We start from the raw sequence: 24,474 nt of genomic DNA, 5'->3' as shown, positions 1-24,474 counted from the left end.
ACACAACAAGAAATTTATTTAGTTTTTCTATCTTGTCATTAAACTAACATCGACTTCCTTCTTACAAGTTCAATCAATAATATATATTATATTACAAACTTTATAAAAATTTAACTTTAAAAATAATTACTAATCATTTTATTTGCAAAACATATAATTTTTATATAGTATGTATATATATATATATATATATATATATATATATATAATATATATATATATATATATATATATATATATATATATATATATATATATACTATAGCATATAGATAAATTGATATTAGATATGTTAAGTACCTTTCCAAATGAAGTTATGCATGAAAGTCAGGTAGAGGAAGTTACCCAACCACAATTGTGCACTAGTGAAGATAAAAAACATTCAGAAGAGTTAAAATTGCCAATTTCAAATAAAAATAATGGAAGTATGCTACATAGTATTGAAACACTTGATAAAGATATTTTAAAAATTGAATCAACTTTATTAATGCTAAAGAAAAATGAAGTATAGTAATATATTTATTAATTTTATAGTTTTTGTTTATTTTTTTTTTTCCTTTTTAACTTTATTTACCATCTATTTTTAGTTTACTACTAATAAAATTTTTTAATAAAATTTCATTTTTTTAAATTAATTATTAGCGATTGGAAATTTGTTTTTATAGAATGAGATATTGGAAACTTTGCAGTGTCTTCGTGTTAAATTGCAAGCAATCAAAGAAAAAAGAAGTGAAAAATCATTTATTGAAAAGCATCTTAGTTCAAAAAGTGAACTTCAGTTAAAACTACTTGAGCGGTTTTCTTATAGAGATATGGACACAATCAAACGGATTTACAGTGAAAATCAGGTGTGTGTAGATTAGTGTTTTAGAACTACTAGGAAAATGAAAATAATCATAATAGGTTACTATAGATATAACTAGATATAAATTATAACTTGTTTAAACATATAGTATGGTTAAACTTAACTTGACACTGTTAAAAGTTGACTCTGTTAAAAGTTAACACTGTTAAAAGTAAACTCACAAGAAAGAGTAAAATAATTTCATCAAAATGTTTTGAAATTTTTTATAACAAAAGATTGTTTATTATTGATTCTTTTTGTGTGATTTTTAAAATAATAAGTCGTCGTTTATTTAAATAATTTATTTTATTTAATTAAATCAATAAAAATACAGTTTTTAATAAGATATTTAACTTTTAGGCCAAAGCAGCAGCTTCTCATGGTTTAAAGTTTTTTAATAAAGATATGGAACAATATAAGCTGGTATGTTTAATAAATTTTTTAAGAATTATTTTTAGTACCAGTTAGTTATTTTTCTAATTTATATGTTCAATGTTTTTTTTAATTTTTCAAACTTTTTATTTTTATTTTTGTTATATTATTATTGTTTTTTTTACAATTTGTAGATGTAATAGATGCAGTAAATTTTTAAATTGTTTTATCAGTCTTATTAATTCTTATTGTTTAATAAAACAGGTATTAAGTAATAAAAATGATTTTTAATTATCTTTTAATTTTTACATAAATTATTTATAAGTTCTAAAAGTAATTTCTTTCATTTTTTTAAAATTTTCAGCCACTCTACAATAATCCATCTGATCTTCCACAATATCAACATAATATAAAAAGGTATTGCTTATAAATTTCCTAGAAACTTACATTGTTTTTTAAAGACTTTTAAAATATACATAAATTACAAAAATATAAATACTTGCTTTCTTGCTCGGTATTATTTCAGTCCGATACAAAATAATATGTATAAAAAAATAAATCATGTGAAACTACAATTTTTTAAAGAAATTACTCTAATTAAAGCCAATTTTAAAGTTAATTTATCTCTAGTAGATTTGTGTATCAAAGCTTTGAACTATAATACCAAAAAAGAAATGGAAAAGTTTATAAAAACTCATAAAATGAAATAAAAAAAATTTTTAAATGTCAAAATTACTCTTTTAAATGCGGTAGTGGTGTCATGGTAGAGCGCTTGCTTTATAAGCAAGAGGTTCCGAGTTCGATCCCCACCATGTCCCTGGTAGTACAGCGCTCAACTTGTTTGAGAGACGGTTATAAGCACAATTAAGTAGCCTCCTCATCTGTAGTAGCCTTCTCGGCCTTGGGGAGGTGAATTAACAAAAAAAAAAAAATGCTTCCAATATCATCACCACTTGTTCTTCAAATAAACTTTCAGATGACAAGTCAGACATTTAAAAAAATGGTCTAGTTACATTTAAACATCTGAACTCATTCAGTTTGAACTCATGAATTGATTTCTTCAGAATAATTTAAAAATGAATGACGGTTCTGGTAAACTAAAAGCTGAACTTATCTTGCCAATTCATATATATATAACTACCGACCAACTGAGAAAACTTAAATAAAGCATGTCATTTTAATAAAAATAAATAAAAATTGGGATATTGTCATTATAAAACTAGATAAAAAAATTGGGGTTGTTGTATTGACATTAAAATTGAAAACAAAAAATTGATTTTAATTTTTCGTACAATGCGCAAACAGCTTTAGTATATTTTTTTATTGATTGATTTTTAAATTACCGCGTAAATTTATTTGGACCTTTAGAAGTTATTATTTTTTTCTATAACTATTTTTTAATTAATAATGCTTAAATTACCTGGTGTTTAAGCAAACAATAATTTAGAATATGTAAGTTTCAACTGTTATTTAATTTTGCAGTAGTAAATTTATTGTTTTGTTTTTTTATTAATTTTTGAAATATGATAAATTGACTGTTTTATTAAAACAATGTTTATAGTTTTTAATAAACTAAGAATTTGAGGAAATATTTCCAGATATCTTAATTCGCTATGACTTTATTTGAGCCTTTTATTTATTTTGATGCATATGACTTCTTGAGGCTTAGGGGCCCAACAATCAACCCTTTCTTAGTCTTCTAACTCAGAAACATTAACCTTGACAAATGGTTGCTGTTTGGAGAAATATGATGAATTAATTAACTAGAAACAAAATGAGTAGAGTTAAATAAAAAATAAAGAAATTTTTGTACAAATTTTGAGAGTTGTGACAATTTTAAAGTTTTTTTCATTGTTATATTTTTTTCTTTCTAGTGTTACCTCCCAAAGCCTGAAGAGGTCCCTAAGGTCTAAGAGTCTATGCAACTTGTTTAAATTTATTATTACAACCCTCTCAAATCAAAATATAATGCTGCTGGTTGGAGAAACAAGTTTACATGTTATATAGCTTACATAGAAATTAGAATACTGATTAAAAGTTATTAAGATAAAAAGTTAAATGTTTCAGGGTTTAAATTAATATTTACATTAAGTATAATTTGTTGGGTTTTGTTGTAGTTTTTAACTATGTCATCATTTACACAGTTAAAGCCTCAAGCTGAAACTTTTTAAAGTTTCAGCTTGAGGCCTTAACTGTAGAAAAAAGTAGGAATAGGAAAGAGATGCAACTTTTGGATGATGGCAGAGAAGCTCAAGCTTGGCGGATAGAGTGGGTCCAAAAATGTTTGCAATACATTTTTATTGTCTAGAAGAGAAAGAGTATTATTGGAAAAACGAGCTTATATATGATAACAGTATTCCATACAGAGACATTCCATAAGAGATTTGTAGAGGTAGAAAATGGAATCAGGAGTAAGAAAATGACAAGCACGATAAAGAGAAGCAACTGTATCAGATGCTAATTAAGCAATCAATTGTATATATGGTTTCCATGTGGGGTCAGTAGCCCTTGCCTTGCCACCTCCATTTAATGCACGAATCACACCAGTTAGCAAGTCAGCCGTAGCACTAGAAGATGAAAAGCCATTTTAATTGTCAGGTTGTCAGACTGTAAGTTGATTGATTCAAGAAAGGATATTAGAAATTAGTTAACCCAAGACTTAAAAATCTTGCTAATAATAGAAGAAAAAAAAGATCAGATCATAGTTGGAGGGATCAGAATGTTCTCTAGAGTTTTTGAAAATTCGAACTAAGATGCCATTTTACAGCTGGCAGGAAAACAAGACTCAGTAAAGCACTTATTAAATAGTTTAGAGAGAATTAAAGAGAGTTCTGGGGAACTCTTTTGTAAGGTTAATAATTCCTATGACAGGAATGCTGTCTGGACCACAAGCTGTAAGAGTTTAATTGAGATATAACTTTAGCAGCGGAAACTGACTTAAATGTTTAACATTGGGTTATCTTGTTTAATTGGAATGAAAGGAAGAGGGTGGCTATAAGATTCAAGAGTTGAATTAAAAAAAAAGTTCTTTGCAAATAGTTCTGCCATATCCTTGGAAGAGCATTAGCATCAGACTGCACCTTTTTGCATCAATTTCCTGCAATAATAAAATTCTCAAGAGAGTTATTCTTTTAAAAAGATGAAAAAAATGATTACAATATGATATAGCAGCTGCACAAGAAGGTGAAAATCATAGAGTGGGATGAGGCTTGACTTAGAACTGATCAAAAGAATTAAAAGCTTCCATTCACTGCCTGAATCCAGGAGGTTATGTATGAAGCGCATTTATCAGTGGAGAGAGAAAAGATATCAGCCAAAGGATTTTCACAAAGAAAATGCAAAAAGAATAGTAAGTAGTGCAATGATAAGGTGAGCCCGAAGAAGAAGTACAAGATGGAAGATTTATAGAGACCATTGCGTGGTCAAAACCCCTTAAGGGAGAAATAGCAGAAACTGAACACAAGCTAGGGCCAGAGCAGGGTGTTAGCCAGGAATAAATAATTTTTTTGTGTTCAGTGGAAGGATTGAGAATTTCGAGATCAAAACGAAATTCATTACAAAACGTTTCCTAATCCTTTTGTAATGAAAATATTAAAGAGTTAAAACCAACAAACTTTCTCAAACTACTTGATTTAGGTAGAGGTGCACAAATCTCAATGGCAGCTGATTTCATATTTTCTTAGTTTTCTAATGTAAAGTATTTTTTTCGACATATACAGAATGGTTGCTCAGACAAATCTTTTATTGGAATAATTGTAGAGACTGTACAAGAGGACCAATAGCGTCAAAAACATTTAAGAGCATTCGAATTGAAAGTATTGTTTCTTTACTTAAGGTATGGTTAAATATACAGAGAGCTTCTGCTTTTTTTTTCTCGTTAAAGCAATTAAAGTACAAAAGTAAAAAGTAAAAAAGTACAAAGCAAGTAAAAAGTTGTTATAATTACTAAAAGAAATCAAGCAAGCTCTTTGGTGAGCTGTTCATTACATTATACCTGGACATATAAGCACAATGTGGTCAATATTGCAATAAATATTGGTGTTTTCCTGCAGCAAGTTCATCCGAACTGTTCAATATTTCAAAAATTTTCCATGAATAAGAAGAAACACGTTGGTTTCCTTTACACATTTAAAATTACATAGAAGATGTTTAAAGTATAACGCTAACCTGTGGCTACCCAAACCCAAAACTAGTTATTAGGAACTGAATGTTTTAAGTACTTTTTTCCTCTTTCTCGCCTGAACTTATGGTCCATGCATGTATAATAAACGTTGTGAAATGGAACATCTATTGATTTGAAAAAATATTTAATGACTTTAAACAAGTTTTTCACTGATTAGTTAATCCCCACAAGTTTACTTGATGGTAGCAGACTAATAGAATGTTTTTTTACCAAACTACAATGTTCAAAAGAAGCATAAATAGCTAGCTGTTCAACAGATATTATATCTGAGTTAAATGCATATTTTTTTACCCAAAGAGACTCAAGTAGCCGACGCTTGACAAGGTTGTATATAATATTAATATACTTAGATATATTCTCAAGTGACATATAGTTTGCATTTCCAGTGCGAGTAAAAGATGGCATTGCATATCTTTCCTCCCACATTGTGTAATAATTCTATTAGATTTTTGAAGTTATGAGTATGAGCCCAATTCTTCATGATTCATAAATGAGTTACTCCAAAAAAAGATTTCAGGACAAATCTAGTTTTTGAATCCCTTACATTTTCTTGAGCGAGATAACTTTCACGGATCATTTTCCAAACATCCGTGTCTCTTTTACTCAACTCTTTGAATGTTTGCTTATTTTTTATTGCATTTTTATGTCAAACTGAAGATAAATGGCTAGTTAAATGTTCAACAGGATGATTTGCAAACAGTCCAGGTTTTTCAATAAAAGCCCTTGTAGCACCGTGAGCAGCGATGGATGTGCACGTTTTGCAGAACCAACCCTTTAAGGCTGATGAAAAGTAAAAATCGGGAAATTTTTTCTCATACTTTTCAGTCCACTTTAGGCATAAATCAAGTTTTGGTTTCTTAGTTAATAAATCATTTTTTATAACATTAGGTTTTGCTTATAAAGAAAGAAAATATGATTTGCCAATTTAAAATTTTTACCTTTTACACCATTATGTAAAAAATTGTTTCATCAAAGGAAATGTTTCAAAAAAATAACAATTGTAAAAACGAGCTTGAATTAAAAGTAAATATTGAATGGCACGTTTTTTAAGAATTCAATTTTATAGTTGATAGTTTTATGAAGTAAATCAAATAGCAATATAAAATTGTAAATACAAAGCCACGTCTACTGCAACAAACTTCATTTGTTTACAAAAGAATATTGATAGCAATAAAGAACTTTAAAATTTATTTTGTTCATTCAAACGCCAAAGTTTTTTGTTGTTCATTGAAACATTAAATTTTACTTTTAAATGTTAGATGTGAATTAACAACAACAACAAGCTATTTATTTTCCGTAAATCATTTTTACAATATCATTATAATAATAAAAATATTAATAATAACAATAATAATAGTAATAAAGCAATAATATATAATAATAAATATAAAACAAAATTAATACAATACAAATACAAACTGTAGTAATAGTAATAATAAGTATGTTCATAAAAATTACATTAAAAAAAATAATAATAATAAAAATTATGGTAGTTATAAGCATAAAATTATGATAATAAGTTAATGATTTATTAGGACAGTGTCACTCATACAGAAATCTGATCAAAGAAGTGACATCAATTTTTAAATATAATATAAGTAATTATAAGCAGAAAAACATACATTGAAACACATGGAACATAAAACAGATTAAAGCACATAGAACAAACATTAAAAATAAACATGTAGAAATCATAATTTGCAGATTATAATAATAAAAAAAATTTCAAAAATAAAGAAACAGAAAATACTGATGATAATTGTAGTAATAACAAAAAGAAAATTAAAAGAATATTTTACAAGTAAGGATAATAATGTCTAAAAGTTAAAATAAAATATTTTTTTAAATTTTTAAAAATTGATTTCAAGATGGAGAAAAGGTATTTTAAGATGTAGATTTTTGGACTCGTTTTAAATGACTTCTGTTCCATTCAGAGATTCACTGATAAACAAAGAATGTTTACCATACTTCTTAAAGTAAACATTCTATTTTATACTTTAGGAATAATGGTAAACATTCTTTTTTAAAAGATGATCTATTTAGGTATATTTAAAAGGGTTTTAAAAGTAGTATATTTAGTTTTACATTGTATATATTTCTAGTAAATTCTAGTACATACATAGTACATTCCTACTCTACTTCTAGTGGAGTAGGAATGTACTAGTGTACTTTCTGTGAACAAGTTTTTAATAGAAAATGGTAAATTTTTATTTAAGGAGTCAAAAACAAAATGAAGATTAGCATACTTTACTAATGCGGAAATGTTGGAATGTTAAGTTTTTTGAAGGACTTCGATGTATCTGATTTAATTGGTTGAAAGTTTATTATTCTAATGGATTGATGCTGAGATAATAACATCTTGTTAATGTAATTGTCAAATTTGGGGTCAAGTTTCCGACTTGACCCCAAATTTGACAACAATAGCTAAGATGAGATAAGAATAATGTAAATATTCTTAAGTGTAACTTTGTTGACATAATGACGAATCATTGAAAGATGAGATAAGAATAATGTAAATATTCTTAAGTGTAACTTTGTTGACATAATGACGAATCATTGAAAGATGAGATAAGAATAATGTAAATATTCTTAAGTGTAACTTTGTTGACATATTGACGAATCATTGAAAGATGAGATAAGAGTAATGCATAGTAAATATTCTTAAGTGTAACTTTGTTGACATAATGATGAATCATTGAAAGCATACCATTAGTATGAGATTTCTTGCTTAATTCGTCAATTAAAAAATTTAATTAAAATTGAAACGTTAGCATTTCAAAATTAAAATGATTACGCTATAAATTCAAATTATTTTTTTTATTACAAAGTAAGCAATTGCATCAAGCATCAAAATAAAGTTTATAACAAAAAATAAAGTTGTTATAATAAAGATAACATTTGTGTTATTAAATCTATAAAATTTATATTTCACAGGTGGGTTTAGCTTTTCAAAAAAGTTAGTCAGGAAATGGTACTTGGATCAAAAAGTGTTTTGAAATAAAAATGAAAAGCAAATAATTGCTTAAAAAAGATTGTAGTCTATGAGCCTAGCAATCCAAACTCTAAATACCCTAATATTTAATTCAAAAATATTATTATCAATAAATTAAAACAAATCCAGTTATAAAATCAAAAAAAAAAATCTATCTAATTTAGTTTATATAAAAAACAAAAAAACAAAATAACTAGAAGACAGTAATGTCCACATTGATCAAATTTTCTTAAATATCTGAAGTGGTTGACATAATCAGCTTGTCGATAGTTTCAATAAACTTTCTTGATGAAGCTCAAGTAGAGGTTTCAGTAAGTAAAAGTAGGAAGAAATTTTTATAAGTAGATAAAGTTTATAAGTAAGTCACCGGATAAATCTCAATGTACAAGTAGTTTTTCTTCTATGAGATCTTTGCAGTTATGCAATTACAAAATTATGCCAAAAGTAGCAATTTTATTTAAAGTTTCATTCTAATAATAACTTAATTAATCTAATAATAATTTTTATAGTTATGATTTAATATACTTTAAAGTATTATTTGGCAAAGTTAAGTTCAAGAATGGGATATTTTGTTACCTTTAAATTAGGAAATTCAATTTTATTAGCGTTTAGGAATACTGGCTGGGACCACAAGGCTGGCTAACACCCTGCAAAGACAAGACACAAATCATGGAGTGAAAGTAAATGATTAGGGTTGTCTAGAAAATGAGTCACAAAGTTAACTATCTGAGTAATAGGTTGAGAAATGCAGAAGTTATAGGCTTTAGTGCCAGCAGGGTTAGTGGTGATAGAGCCAAGCCATTCAGTGTGATGAGTAATAAAGTTATTAATAACAATATTAACAGAGGGGTAAAGAGAAAGGACATGGTCATTTTGATCAGAAATTACATCAAAAAAAGCGCAGTCTTGAGAAGAAGGAGAACAATAAAGAACAAAGAGAAACGTGATAAAGTGAAGAAGCGCCAAGCAGCAGCACATAAAAGAATGCTCAAGGGCTTCAAACCTAATTTCTTGACAAATAAGTGAATTGAAGTGTAAGTATACGTGCCTAAATGGCATACAATATCCTATGAAAGGATATTGTATGCCAGCATCTAAATAGATAGCAAACATATATGTTTATATCCATAATATGTATGCATAAAAATATGCATAATATGTATGCATCTCAGAAGCTTTTATTCCTTCAAACCTCATTCTACTTCATATTTTTCACCATCTTGAGCAGTTCCTTTATTAATCATTTGTTTCATCTTTTTGTCCTTTTATTATTCCAAGAAGCCAATGTAAAAAGGTCCTGTCTGATGTTAAGCTCTGTTAATTCTCTGATGTTAATTCTCAGTTTACTAAATCTTGTATCTTATATCAGATGTTAGGTTCTAGAGACTTTTGGTTAGTCTTCAACCATGTCATTAACTAAAGTAAGTCTAACATTTAATCTTATTAATTATATAATATTTAATATTTAATTTTTAAAAAGTGCTAAATAAGTGGTTCCAATTTTTCAAAACTCTAGAAAACACTTTGACCTCTCCAACTACCCTACGATTATTCTTCACTCTGTTATTAGTTTCTTTATGTAAAGGTTTTGAGGTTATTAAATTATTTCTTACTAACTGCAGTTATAAAGTTATTCTTGAAGATCTACCCTCTTCTTTATTTCAAATAACAGTGTTTAATAAATTGGAAATGTAAGTATAAAATTATAATATATAAAGTATTATAAATTTTTTTCTAGCCCCGGCTATCAACCCCTGCTAAATCTAGTTTAGCCGGGGTCGGGTTTGAAAAAAGTCTCATTTTTAGCCGGGGCATGATACCAGCAGCAGGGTGATCATGATGATCTTAAACTAGATCTGATCTGGATTAGTTAAAAGGAGTTGCTTCCTATAAACAGTACTTTAAAACATCAATGGTTATATTTTGGAAATGCATTTGGAAAAACTTTTTATCTAACAAAATACTAGAGATGAGCATAGGTTTTATATATAGGTGAGTGTAGGTTTTATAGTTGAAGTCACTAGTTGTTTACTAAGCCCACACTGCATCAGAGATTTAAACAGAACACAAACATACATAAAGTTATTTACAAGTAAACACCACACCTGAGGTTCAGACAGAACACAAACATACAGATAGAAATTTATGGGTGAGTCAACACCAGAGGTTTAGACAGAACACAAACATACACATAAAGGAATTTACAGGTAAGCTAACACAGTAACAAGGCAACTATAAAAAAAGCACACGCAAAAAAAATTACTATAGGCATAACAAATATAAAATAGTATTGATGACAGGATGATATTGATGACAGCCTTTCTTCCTTCTAGCCTTTGCTTAGAAAGTGAATCCCGCAAGGCAGCAGGACATGAAACAGGTTGCACTGGGTTACATGTTATCAGTAGCAGTGTGGTCATGATGACCATTCACTTGACCTGAGAAAACATATATATATATATATATATATATATATATATATATATATATATATATATATATATATATATATATATATATATATATATATATATATATATATATATATATATAATTATTTATTCTATATAATGTTGATTTAGTGAAGTAATAAAAAAATTTATTTTCATTATCATTATCATCATTAACAAAATAAATCTACTCTTTTTTTTTCAGTTTTCAAAACTTTCGTCCAAGATTGCTCAGATTTCTTCAAAGAAAAAAAATTACAGAAAACAAAATGGTTAGAAAGTTTATTGTTAAGAGCTTTTATTTTTGAAATTTTTTGTTTATTTTTTGTGTGATTTTTATATTTTTTATGAAAATAATTACTTCCACTATATTATGCAAATGTTTGTAACTAGTACAAATCAGTTATTGTTTGGCTATCCTGTAAATTAAATTAGCTGAACCAAATAAATATGTTTAAAAGAATTAGTCAAAAAAACAATATTTTTAACCAAATTGTTGTTATATCAGTTAATTTTTAAATACTCTTCAAAATCAGTTGGAACATTTTTCAACAATTAATCCAATTTAATCCATCAAATAAAGAATTTTTTTTTAATTTTAGCTTGCTTTATCAGAGCAAAGTTATGCAGACACAAAAAAAAATTGGTTAAAAAAAGTAGACAAGCTCGAAAACAATCAGAAAAGAAGGTATAATGCTTTTTGTTCTATATACATACTCTATAATAAATGCTCAAACACTATTGTTTTTTGTTTTTTTTTGTATTTAAATAAGTCTAAAAATGTCCTTTAAACAGTTAAATAAATGAAGCAATAGTATTTTAATAACTATATAACTTTCAGGGCTCGAATTAAGTGTATCGCGAATAGCAATTGCTTTTCACACCTTTGCAATTTGTTTTTTCTTAAAAAAATATTTTTGCAATTTGATAAAAATATTTATCTTGGGCAGATGTTAACTGCATCCAGCTACTGTCTTGTTGGAGGCCTCCTAGGCATAGACTTTTGGAGTAAGTAAAAAATTTTGCTAACCAGCCTCGAACCCCTTCCATCTTGCTTCAAAGCAACCATCCATTCATCTGTTGAATCTTACCTCTTGCCGAATTCACAAGACTTGTTTGCTCTTAGTGAGACCAATTTAAATTCTGCTATTCCTCCTTGTTGATCTCCATGTTGATGGGTACTATCCTTTGATTTCCAAAAACTCTTATAGTCACATGCTTGGGGTTTGGTAACTCTTATAGTCACATGGCTTGGGGGTATTCATACGGATCGATTCACTTATTTGATGTGAAATCAGGTTCGAATCCTTTGACCATTCTTTTATGTGCTTCTGCTTAGCACCTCTTCACTCTATCACCTTTCACTTTTTTCTTTATTACTTTATCGTTCTCCTTCTTTCCAAGATTTTCCAAGATTTCCAAGATTTCCAATTTCTTATCAAATTAACCATTCTCTCTGTCTTTACCCGTCTGCCAATATTGCTGTTATTGATGACTTTAATGCTCATCACTCTGAATGGCTTAGCTCTAATGCCATTGACCCTGCTGGCACTAAAGCCTATAACTTCTGCATTTCTCAATCTCTTACTCAATTAGTTAACTTACAATTAGTTAAAAGACTCGTTTTTTCCTAACAACTATGATCATTTACTTTTACTCCTTGATTTATGTCTTTTCTCTAATCCTAGCTTGTGTTCAGTTTCTTTTTTTTCTTTCTTATAAGGTTCTGACCATGCTATTAAAATCTTTTATCTCATACTTCCTTTTCAGACTCACTCTATCATCGCACAACTTACTACTTCCCTAAAGCTGACTAAGATTCTTTTAATGATTTCTTTTGTGATGGTCCTTAGGCTGATGTCTTTTCTCTCTCAAAAATGTGCTCCATGCTTAACCTCCTGGATACAGGCAGAGTAGTGATTTGAAGATTGTGTCTTTTGAAAGTATGTGTTAAATGCTTTTTAATTTTATCCTTTTGATGATCATTTTTGTTCTTAAATATAACAAGACCTTCATCATTATATAGGTCTATATAGTTTTTCTATATAAAGCAACATATTATGGAAAAACTTCCTTTCCAGTTTTCACTTCTTTAACAGAAAAATATAGAATGCAAATAATTTTTAATTGTATATTTTATGAACATAATTTAATGTATTTAACATTAAATAAATATTATAAAGTATATTTTATAGAAAAAATATTTTATTAAAAAAAAATATAAATGATATTAAATATTTAATTAAATAAATAATATTTAAGGCAAAAAGTGCAACGAGTTCGTCAGTTTTATGAAAAAGAATTTCCTGAAATCAAGAAGTTACGAGAACAGCAAGAAAGAATTGATAGGTGATTAAAACAATTATTATTTAATATATTGTGTTTTTTGATCAACCTCTCCAACCCCGACAAAGCTATTATAGTCAAGGAGGCTACTTTAGTTGTGGTTACGACCCACTTTCAACTCTATAACTCAGAAACACGAACCTTAACAAAAATTTTGGCTGTGGTGAAAAACAAGTTGAGTGCAGTACTACCAGAGAAGTGGTCAGAATCGAACTAGGAACTTCTCGCTTTTAAGGCAAGCGCTCTACCACTACGCCACTACCGCATATTTTTTGAAGGTTATTGCTTTGACTTTCAAAAACTAACAACCAGACACATTGACAGTTCTAATGAGACATGTTGACAATTTTATTTAGTTAAAAATGTTTGTCAAAGTTTATTAAATAAAAAGTTTTTCAGAGATGTTAAATAAAATCAAGACTTAATTGTTTCAACTCAATTTTAAAATGCAGAATGAAATTTTTTTTTTTTTTAAAAAGTAATAATAACGAAATCTAATATAATTACATTATAATTTTTGACATTAAAATATGTTTTATGTTATGTTATGTCATTTCTAAATGTTTTATAAAGTTAAAAGACATAAAATTTCACATTGAATTTAATAAAATAATCTCACATCACAAGTTTGACTTTCTTTCTTTAATTTAAGTTGAATTGATCATTTATTATGTTTTTTTCAATTTTTTATTTATTTTATTTTAATGATTTTTATAGGCTTGGTTCACGTGCTGTAGGAGCAGGATATGTGCGAAGTGAGGCTGAAATTGAAGAAATTACAGAAATAAATGCAAATAAGAATCGTGTTAAACTGTTTTCTATTCAAACTCCAAAGTTGTTAAATAACTATGAAAGGCGTTTTCGTTTTCTAAATTATAATTCATTAATTCAAGATGTAGATGTGTTTGAGATCCAGAGGAAATCAGCCATTTTATGGAGTGATAAAGAGAAGCAGATTTTTAGAGAAAAATTCACTCAGTTTCCAAAGGATTTTGAAAAAATTGCTTCTTTTTTGGAGCAGAAGAAATGTGCTGATTGTGTTCTTTTCTATTACCAAAATAAAAAGAAAGAGGGCTTTAAATCGTCTAAATTAAAATCAAAAAAAAAAGGGAAACTCAATAAAAGTGAAAATAAAATAACATTACGAATGGAAAAGTCTAAACCAAGCAAGTCAGAAAGAGAAGATGATGATGAGGGGAATGAATCTGCAGCAAGTGATGAAGAAAATTTAGAATCCTGTCAAGTAAAACAGGTATCAATTAGTAATGCTGATCTTGTCATGATAAAAAAACCTTGTACATTAACAACATGCACAATTGAGAGTTCAACTAAAACAACAACAGTAGTTCCAGATGCAATTAATTATGAAACCCAAGGTTTAGAGAATAAACCAATTACTGAGAATAAATCAGTTTGTGAAAAACCAAAGAAAATGATTTTTCTTAATGATACATCCAAAGAACTCAAAAGTCCTCAACCTTTAGTTAAAGTCTTTAACACTCGCTCGGGAAAGCTTACAAAGAAAACGGCTAAGTTATCACTAATGTTAGAAGATTCTTTTGAAGCTACGCCTAGTGAAGTTCCCAACCCTCCTTTAAAAATTACAATTTCTGTAACTTCTCCTTCATGTATTGATGTTGGCAATCCAGCTTTACCATCTTGCAGTATTATATCTGAAACTGTAACTGCTGCATTAGTACTTAGTAATCCAGATGATGTTCCAATTGAAAATTCTGTCATTAAGGTTGAAGATTTAATCAGGCAACATTTTAGCACGATGCCAGGTTTGAAAGTGCTTCTATGATATATTTGTAATATATAATCATCTCACTGTTTTTCATATAATATGGTTGTAGCCATTTTTAGAGCATAGTGATCCATCTCGTTGGTCCGAGCAAGAAATGTTGAAAGCTGTAGAAGGTAAGAAATCAACATAAATCGTTTTGAAAAATGATAAACTCTTTAGCATTTCAAATATAATTTAGATATAAGTAAAAAAATGTTTTATGAGGATTTAATTTAGTTAAAAATTAACCATTTAAACTTGGAGGATTTGTATTAAGTACTTTACGTATCTCCTTTAAGTGCTTCTTTATGTGTCTTCTTTGAATACTTTATTGTCTATTACTATTTAATTTTTTAAGGTTTAAAGAAATATGGTAGAAGTTGGCCATTAATTGCAAAAATTGTTGAAAGTAAATCAGAAGGCCAGTGCAAAAACTTTTATTTCAACTACAAAAAAAAATTCAACTTGGACAAAATATTAGGGATATATAAGGTATTCTTTTATCAAAATGTTAACTTTTTTTTGTACGTGTGAGGTGGGGGGAGGGGGGAGGAGAAAGATAAAAAGTATGTTTTAGAAATAAAATATTTAAAAAGAATTAGGGATATATTAAACATAAATCTTTTAGAAATAAAGTAAATTTGTCTTGTTCAAAACTGCATTAAATATTTTTTTATTTTTTTTACTAGCAGAAAGATGATTCAAATTGTTTAGAAGAGGAAGGGAATGATGATGACTCAAAAACACATTTTGTAGTTAAAATTTTTAATTTCAAATTTATTATTATTATAATTTAATAAATAATAAATATTTAAATTATGATTTACTTTAACAATAATATTGTATTGTAGATTTTGTTATACATTTTAAATTTATGAATACAGGAATTCTCAATAAATGCAAGATTGATAAAAATGTTTGTCCTTTAAGAACTTTATGTAGATGTTGTGAGTCTGATGAAAATTCCTTTCTACTTGGTTGCTTACTTTGGTTATTATTTCGAAAAAAATTTTATCTGATGAAGGATAAGTCTGATAAAAATTCTTACTGCTTTTACTTGGTTGCTTTCTTTAGTTATTAATTTGAAAAAATTTTTATCTGATGAAGTTATGAAAAAAACAGGCAAAACAATTTTTTGAAAGTTTTATTTAATTACTGACAAATTTTTAATAAAATGTTATAAACTGATAACAAGGAATAACAATATACATTTCTGCATACTTTAAATTCTTTTTTGGATGGATTTCAAAAAAAAAAATTTTTTTTTATATTTAAGTTTTGAAATACGAATGTAAACCAATATCAAAACCTCTTTCTACATCGAACACATTATCTTTAATATGGTATAAACAATTTGAATATTTTTCCAATGTTTTTTCTATGTAGATACAGCCTTTTTTTGATACTATTTGTTTTTATATGTAAGGATAGCTTTTTTCTGATATTTGCTGTTTGTTATATGTATGAAAGCTTTTTTCTAATACTAGTTGTAGATAGTAGTTCTAGATACTACAGTTCTGATATTAGGCAGGAGTTTATAATTTTGGTTTAAAGTTATTGATATTTATGGTTCTCTATCGCGGTTTTCAGTAATAAATAATTCATCTGATCTTTTTCTGGTCAATTTTTACTTTATGTTTTTTACTTATTAGATACTCTGCAATAATGGAATAATTCTTTCCAATCTCTTTATTTCAAGCAAATAAGTATTGAGTGCTAGCTACTACCTAATGTATCTATCTTAGTAAAATCTTTTTTCTTGGTACCTACTAAAATTTGGTTCTTTTTGTTTAGGTTCTTATTTAATGTTGTTTTGAAAACTTTCCTTATTTCTACAGCTGGAGGTAAATAATTATCCCCAGTGATGTTGGATGTCAAGATTCTTTTATAATTCTCTCCTTTAACAAATTGTTATTAATGACGTATTTTGCTGTAATGCAATGATCGAATTGTTTATCTTTTTTTTTAGTTTCTGTTAATAATCAGATTGTCTTTTTTGGCTGTTTTCTAATTTTAATTTTTTTATTACATGCATGTAGTGTTATTATGCATGTGCTACATTTTTTTATTACATGTTTGTGCAGGTGCTACATATATTAAGATGATGTCAAAGGTCAAGATTTATTCTGTGATTGTAAACCATTGTGGCTTTATCAGTTCCTACTTTTAAATAAATTTTTGAAAAGTTTTTTGATGACATTTTTATCAATCTTGAATTTATTTATGGCTAGTGACTGTTAAAAATTAAAAATCATTTTTTTCAGTTTGAATTAAAAAAAACTGATGACCTTAATAAAGTTTATAAAAAGACATCAAAAATCGATGAGGAAATTAGTCATTTCCAATCAGAAGCTTCTGAAAATATATTTGGAGAAGATAGTGTAATCAGAGAATCAATACAGGATCAGTCTGAAAATCAAAAGTCTATAGAAAGTTCTATTAAGAATGTGCATATAATTAATGCTACAACAGAAGATAGAGCTGGTAAATAATTTTTTTGTTTATGTATCTACTTTAAATCTTTATATTTATGTTTAATTGATGTTTGCATGATATTTGTGCAATTTTTAAGCAATGTTGGTCTTGAACAAAAGTTGTTGTGTCGGTTTTAAACATAAGTTGTAATGTTAGTATTTAATATAAATCAATTTATGATCTAAGCCATTTAAATTTGATACATTGGAAAAAAATTCTCTATTTAATCTTCTTTCCTGCTATTATCACTTGTTTTGTAATTTTCTGAAACATAAACATAAAGTTGGTGAAAAAGATATATTTTGTTACCAACCCTCCTTTTGTTACCAACCCTCCTTTTGTTACCAACTCTCCTAATTATTAGTAATATAAAAACTTTAATCATGTTAATTAAGGATAATTAGTAATCTACTTTGCTAGCATTATATTCATGTCATTGTTGCATATGTAATTATCTAACTGTTTTGGATTTGAAATCTCTGCTTTTGAAACCAGCATGTTTGTTTGCAACAAAAAATTTTTTGACATTAAACACTAAAATATTATTGGTTGATGTTGCCATAGTAGTGTATTTTTTTTTTTTAATGCAGTAGTGGTGTAGTGGTTAAGCGCTCACTTCATAAGTAAGAAGTTCGGAGTTCCATCCCCAACATGTCCCTGGTAGTACCGCCCTCAACTTGTTTCTCTGCACATCAGCCTTGTTTGTCAAAGTTTGTGTTTTGGAGTTAAAGAGTTGAGAAAAGGTTGCAACCACAATAAAATAGCCCTCTTGACTGTAGTGCCCCTCTCAACCTTGGAAAAGAGTCATTTTTAAGTGAGAAATTTTTAGATCAAAAACAAGTAGGAGTGGAAAATAGTTTGCTTTAATGTTATTGTTATGTAACTGGCTCACCATTTCTATCTGCTTGTAAAATATCAGAAATAAAACTATTTACAACAGAAATATTTGTGTATGTTTATATGAAGTAAAGTCCTGATGCATACAGATGCATCAAGATATATGCTCATTATAATTTATGTATATTTATAATTATTTCTTCTTGTAAGTTTAATTATTTTTAGATGAAAGCAAAGCTTCCGATTTCTCATCAAAACCTGCAATATTGCGACCACCACCTTTGGCACTGGTAACTTCTATTAAATTTTTTGATTTTGATTTCTAATGTAATCACAATAAAAAATAAAAATATTTTTATTTTAAAGACTCCATCAGAAGATACTGGTATTGAGTCAGTACTAGTATTGAAAAATGAGGAGCTATCAAATAATCACCTGTCCAGCACATCACTAGAAAATTTAAATAAACAAGAAAATTTTAAAGGGGATTCAAATTATTCTCATAACTATCATTTTTATATTAAAAAAGAGCAACTTTCTCATAAGCAGCCGACTTCAGAAAGTTCTCCAAACCACCCAATAGTTCATCCATTTAAAATGCTACAACATAAGCATGCTGAGCAAACTTGTCATCAAAATTTGTCTTATCAGTATAAACAAAATGATTCATTTCAGCTGTCAACAAATCCTCTTTTTTCAAATAACCGTGGTAACTCCATTTTTTCTCATAATCATGTTGCGCTAAACAGTCCAAATAAATCTGCTTCCGATTTCTGCGAAATGCATAAACATGTTTCACCTGATGCACTAAGGCAACCTAGTTCTTTTTTTCAAAAAGAATCTCTGCAAAATCAAGAAACCCATTTATCTGCTCCAAGACAAAATACCTTCCCTACTTTCATGACACATCATCATGGTGCAGGTGATCAAAAATCTGCTATTAATCCGTTTACACCTAGATTTCCTGGGTATATGTCATCATTACAGCTGCACGGCGTTTCTTCTGATACGCCTTATGCAAGGTTTCGGTTACCACTTTCTCCTTCAGATAACACTTCTCGAATGTCAAGTCCATTAAGTTCACAGTTTCCTCAGGTTTTATCACCTATGATTAATTTGAACCGCTCCACTCAAATGCAACATTCGATGCAACACTCGCCAATGCAACACTCACCAGTGCAATTATTTTTCAATACATATAGTTTAGAAGACTCACAAAAACAACATGATGTTGATTTGATTCATTGTCAGCGTGATCGTGAGTTTGATTTAGACACAAGATGCAAACCAGATTTAGTTCTTAAAAGAGATATTCAATCTGAAGTATCGCATAAATTAAATGAAGAATCTCAAAAATCTATGCATAGTTTCAGAATGAAGGAAATTGATGAGCAATCTCGCCGACACATAAATCACAGTTTGTATGATCGCAAAAGATCTGGAGACATAAATTTGAATCAGCACCACTACCAGATCGAGAATGTTGATTATCATCACAAAGATTCTATAAAAGATTCAGATGAATTTCTTCGTCACCTACCATATCAACCTAGATCAAAAACTGAACGAATTGAACGTTCTGCTTTTATCCCAGAATTACAAAGACATTCTTTAAAATCAAGGGAATCCCATGGCTTTAAAGCTGACAGGCGCAAGTTTTCAGAACCATGTGTTGACAGTTCTTCGAGATATCCCGTATTTTTAAATGATCGGAAGTTATTTGAAAATCAGCGCCAAATAATAAAAGACGAATACTCAAATGTTAAAAATCAAACTTTTGGTATTCAGAACATATCATCTGATGCGTTACCGCGATCTTGTACTGATGGCATGGTTGGAAATATTGACGAGAAAAAAGGAAGCAGCATGGAAATAAGCGGGAATAGAGCATTTAATTTATCTTTAGCAGCGTCTATCGCAGCAGCAAGTCCAACAAAGTTTCACAGCAATGCAAAATCCCTCCATAAAAGTCATACCTACCCGTCATTGAGCCGGAATCAAATGCCACCTTTTTTGCATCGACAAGCCACTCCCCCTGTAGTGGGATTTATAGGTCCAGGAGTTTTAAGAGAAAATGAAGTTGGAAATATAAAACAAAATGCTGCAAAGATAGTGCGTCCTTGGGAAATGAATTCAGATATATCTCAACGAAATGAAATAAATAACACTTCTATATCCAATCAAAATCTTTCTCCTCGTGTGAATATAAATGCTGTCGAATTACAGAATAGTTACTCGTTATTAGCAAATAACGAACTTTCGGATAATAGTTTCTTGATAAATAGATTTTCTCAACCATTTGATTCCCAGAAAGAAATGCAGTCAACAAATAAATCTTTCAAATCATCTCCAACTGTAGGAGTTGATTGTCCAGTGAACATGTTAGGAAAAAAAGAGCATAGACAGACTCCAAATGAATTAAATTGTCCAGTTATTCAGTTGGCACCTACATCCGTTAAGTTTAAAGAACAAATAATTTCGTTTGCTCAATATAATAGTCCAACTCCTCAGTCATTTCCAAAGTTTCCTTTTAACGATAGTTCGGAAATAAACGTAAATTTTCCAACAAATAAACATCTTATAAGCCAATCTGTTTGTTTCACTGACCTAACAATTCCTGAGAAAGATGTCTCTTCCGTGAATCTTTCTCAATCAGAACAGCATTCCTACAGAAAATCTCTAGTTTCAATTGAAGATAAACCTGCATTTGAATCCCCTCAAAGTGAACATATTTCTCGTTTGAGGAGTGACTCAGAGGAAACGGTATCGTCGGATGAACTTGATAAAGGTTTAAGTCAAGAATGTCTTGAACCCTCGCTGTTAATACAAAGACTTTTAAATAAAAATGACGACGAGTTTCCAAATGTAGAGCCAGATGGTAAATCGTTATCTGTTACAAGTAAAACACGTAATAGAACGGCGGACAATTTAAAATGTAACACGGGTTCACAAGAAATACTGTCCGGTCGAGACGACGTTATGAAGGATTGCGCAAGTTTCCATAAACCGAAATATTTACCCGAGCCATTGGCTTCAAATTTTACTACTGAAAATATAGAAATTAAAAAACAAACAACATGCTCCGCTAATAATTTTCGATTTTCTGAAAAAGAAACGTTACTTGATAATAAAATTTGTGTGGTAGATAAAACCGAAAGCCCGCACACCGTTTATCGGTACGAGACGTCCAAAAAAATGGACAAGTCTTTTTCATCAGAAAATTTTGATAAACCAAAAATGAAACGTTGTGATTCACCAGACATATATGATGATTTGAAAGTACATAACTATGAGGAACAACGAGCCGAATCACCAACGGATCTGTACATCGCCGAAAATTTACAACCTCGCGAAACTGCAATTTTTGTGAAAAAATCGTTAAAAACTGATGATCTTTTTTATATATTATCCCAGGATATTCTTGTAAAAGAAAATAACGTTGAATGTTCTAAGGATTCATTTTTAAAGGAACATATTGAAACAAATCAGGGGTTGAATAATGGAGATAAAGAAATTGAAGTTATTAATTCTAAAATTGAAACGGATCCTAACAAAAGCCACCGCAGCGATGCAAGTACTCCGGTCATGGATGAACCAATCAATGATACAAGTGACCCATTGTTGATAAATAACGAAAACTGCATTGCATCGTTACCCTGCGCTAGCCCTTCGACTCCCGAAGCTCATACACCGTTACTTGATGAGCCAGCTTATAGTTTTGAGCAGACAGAAGAATTATCAACTCATTTTAGCGGAAGTAATTTTGAAAAATTTATGACTTCCTCTGCAACCACTTCATCGCATTGCCTGAAATCAGAAGTTGCAGCGGAGAACACTTCATCCTCGTTATTCATGAGATCGGATAAGTACACCCATCCAAAGAATGATACTGCTCAGAAAGATGGTGTTTTCGAATCTATTTCTCCTCCGTGCTCTCCTGAGCCTGTATCTTGTAATTTACCACTTTCAAACAGCTCTATTATTGCTTTTCCGTTTTCAGCATTAGCATTTAATGTTAATAGTTCGAGACCTGGTTCACGATCAAGTATACACTCTCCTCTGCCCTTAGAAGGCACATCTCCTCGAGTTGATGACTACAGATCAAAACAAAGAAGAGATTCTCATGATCCAGAAAATAAAGAGTTTGATCAGACAAGTAACCAACATTTTGAAGGAAAAAAGTTGTTACAAAAGACTTATCAACGATCCATGTCTCAAAGCTCGTCAAATAATAGTTCAAAATCTCCGGAATACGAATACAAATCAAAAAATAAACAATCTGGTAAATTTTCCCATTCGGTTGGCAAACGTCCTTTTCATGAACGAAGGTATGATCAAGTAAGATCATACAAACGACATTCTCGGTCACCTGAAAACGAAAGAAACAAACGAATAAGAAAATAAATTTGAAAAAATGTTGCGGTTTTAAAATGTAGCGAGTGAATAATAAGTGTTTTTGTTTCTTTGTGTTTTTTTGTTTAATTAAGTTTATTTGTATTAAATTATCTTAAAAGAAACGCGAGAGTTGGCCAGGTGAATAAAAAAATGCAGTTGCTTTTGCTCAGTAATTGGTCAGCTTTACGTGAATAAAAATTTCAGGAATTTTTATTCACGTAAAGCTGAGCAATTACTGAGTAAGTTGCTTAACTTTACGTGAATAAAATTTGTCCAAAACTTGTGAATTTTTTATTCACGTAAAACTGACCAATTAATGAGTAAAAGCAATTACTTTTTTTATTCACCCGACTTAATGAGTTGTAATTTTAGGTGAGAGACAGAAGGAAATGGTTGGCTGGATTTATGTTTGGAAAGTTAATTCGCTGCGTAGCTTAAGATCTAAAATTATGCGAAGGAAAACAATTTTTAGAAAGTAATAAGTTTAGTCATGCACTTTTACGCTAGAATTTCCCCTGAAATAACTTCAAATGTTTGTAACTTTATTAGACTTTTTTTTGTTTTGTTTAAGTCTGCATTTCAAAATTCAAAAAGTTTTAAAATTTAATAATTTTAAAATAATTTTTTTTTATTGTAAATTAAAAGCAGTTTTAAGGAATTTTGCACAATTGAAGTTCCTCTGGGGTTCAAAAGAAGTTTGTAGCTTCGTATGAATTATGTTCTTTATTGATAAACTAGTAACAGGGTAGATTAGGGAAATATGAGCACCTTTAGCAAAAATTGGAATATTTTCAAAAATAATTATGTTGGATCCAAAATTTTTGAGAATAAACAATTTTTAGGGATCCCTAGTCAGGATCCACTAAGATATTTGGGCTCCAAAAATTTTTCTTAAAAAAACTGGTTTTAAAAAAGAGCAAAAGTGCTCCAATTAACCAGACCACTTGGTAATATGAGCACTTAAAATTAGCTCAAAAAAATAACATTAAGTAAAAAAATACCAACCTGACAATTTGAACTAATTTTTGTAAATGATGATTTGTTATTATCAAAACTTATCATTAAAAGATCGAATTTTATGCCACTTTTTGTTGAAACAATACAACTATGTTTTCCGCAATAACAAAAAAAAGTTCATTTTTTTTTTTGATTTTATTAACTCAAACCTTAGAGCAATAAAATTCAAACTTTTTGAATTTAAATAACAAAAAAATATTTAGTTTTGTTAAAATATTAAAAAATTTTAATATGCTTTATTTTTATTCAAAAAGCAATTAAAACCATTGCTGTTTTAGTACTTTTAGCAAGGTAATTTCAAAGAAAAACACTGGGGAATTTGAGCATGCTCATATTATACAAAAATGGCATCTTTAAATAAAGTCAAAACTAAATGTTTCTATGGATTGTTTTTCAAACAGAAATGAGTTGGATTTTTAGGTAACGTATTTTTCTTTATAAAAAGTTTATCATTTTAGCACCAAAGTTACGCGCCACAGATTAAATCATGCGTGATGATATTATTTTAACAACGCAAAAAATTTAACAGCGTTTTAATTAGATGACAGCTGCTAATTACTGCAAATAGATTTACGTTACTTGTACTTATTTCTGTTATCACCACATTAAGTCGATTCAAAAAATACAAAGCAACTTTAATTTCACTGCTTACATCTAAGAAATCTTTAAGTATGCTCATATTACCCTAATCTACCCTTATACTTTACATTAGTAGGCCAAGTTAGAGGAGGTCAATATTCAGAAAGTTGAAATTGATTGTTTTATGGGAGTTTTTTT

The 24,474-nt window shown here is 28.9% G+C and overlaps 1 protein-coding gene across 4 annotated transcripts; it reads left to right on the top strand.

Annotated features, from left to right (window-relative positions):
• Positions 1 to 245: 245 nt before the first annotated feature.
• Positions 246 to 22,748, top strand: LOC101236675 (uncharacterized). 4 transcript variants are annotated; one of them, XM_065790278.1, is made up of 14 exons: positions 246 to 505; positions 666 to 848; positions 1,205 to 1,267; positions 1,581 to 1,633; positions 11,047 to 11,113; positions 11,444 to 11,529; positions 13,104 to 13,190; positions 13,905 to 14,971; positions 15,054 to 15,107; positions 15,332 to 15,465; positions 15,663 to 15,725; positions 17,238 to 17,457; positions 18,511 to 18,575; positions 18,652 to 22,748. In XM_065790278.1, exons 1-14 carry the CDS (start codon positions 290 to 292, stop codon positions 22,687 to 22,689), a joined length of 6,396 nt encoding a protein of 2,131 aa, XP_065646350.1. In that variant the 5' UTR covers positions 246 to 289; the 3' UTR covers positions 22,690 to 22,748. The 4 variants fall into 4 exon arrangements, with proteins under 4 accessions (XP_065646350.1, XP_065646352.1, XP_065646351.1 ...); XM_065790280.1 differs by having other exon boundaries at positions 265 to 505; positions 15,666 to 15,725; XM_065790279.1 differs by having other exon boundaries at positions 265 to 505; positions 15,666 to 15,728.
• Positions 22,749 to 24,474: the final 1,726 nt, after the last annotated feature.

This window comes from Hydra vulgaris, chromosome 02 (genome assembly GCF_038396675.1).
Source record: "Hydra vulgaris chromosome 02, alternate assembly HydraT2T_AEP".
Taxonomy (NCBI): domain Eukaryota; kingdom Metazoa; phylum Cnidaria; class Hydrozoa; order Anthoathecata; family Hydridae; genus Hydra; species Hydra vulgaris.
Note: the sequence above shows the minus strand (reverse complement) of the source record. Positions and strands in the feature narration are given on the sequence as shown.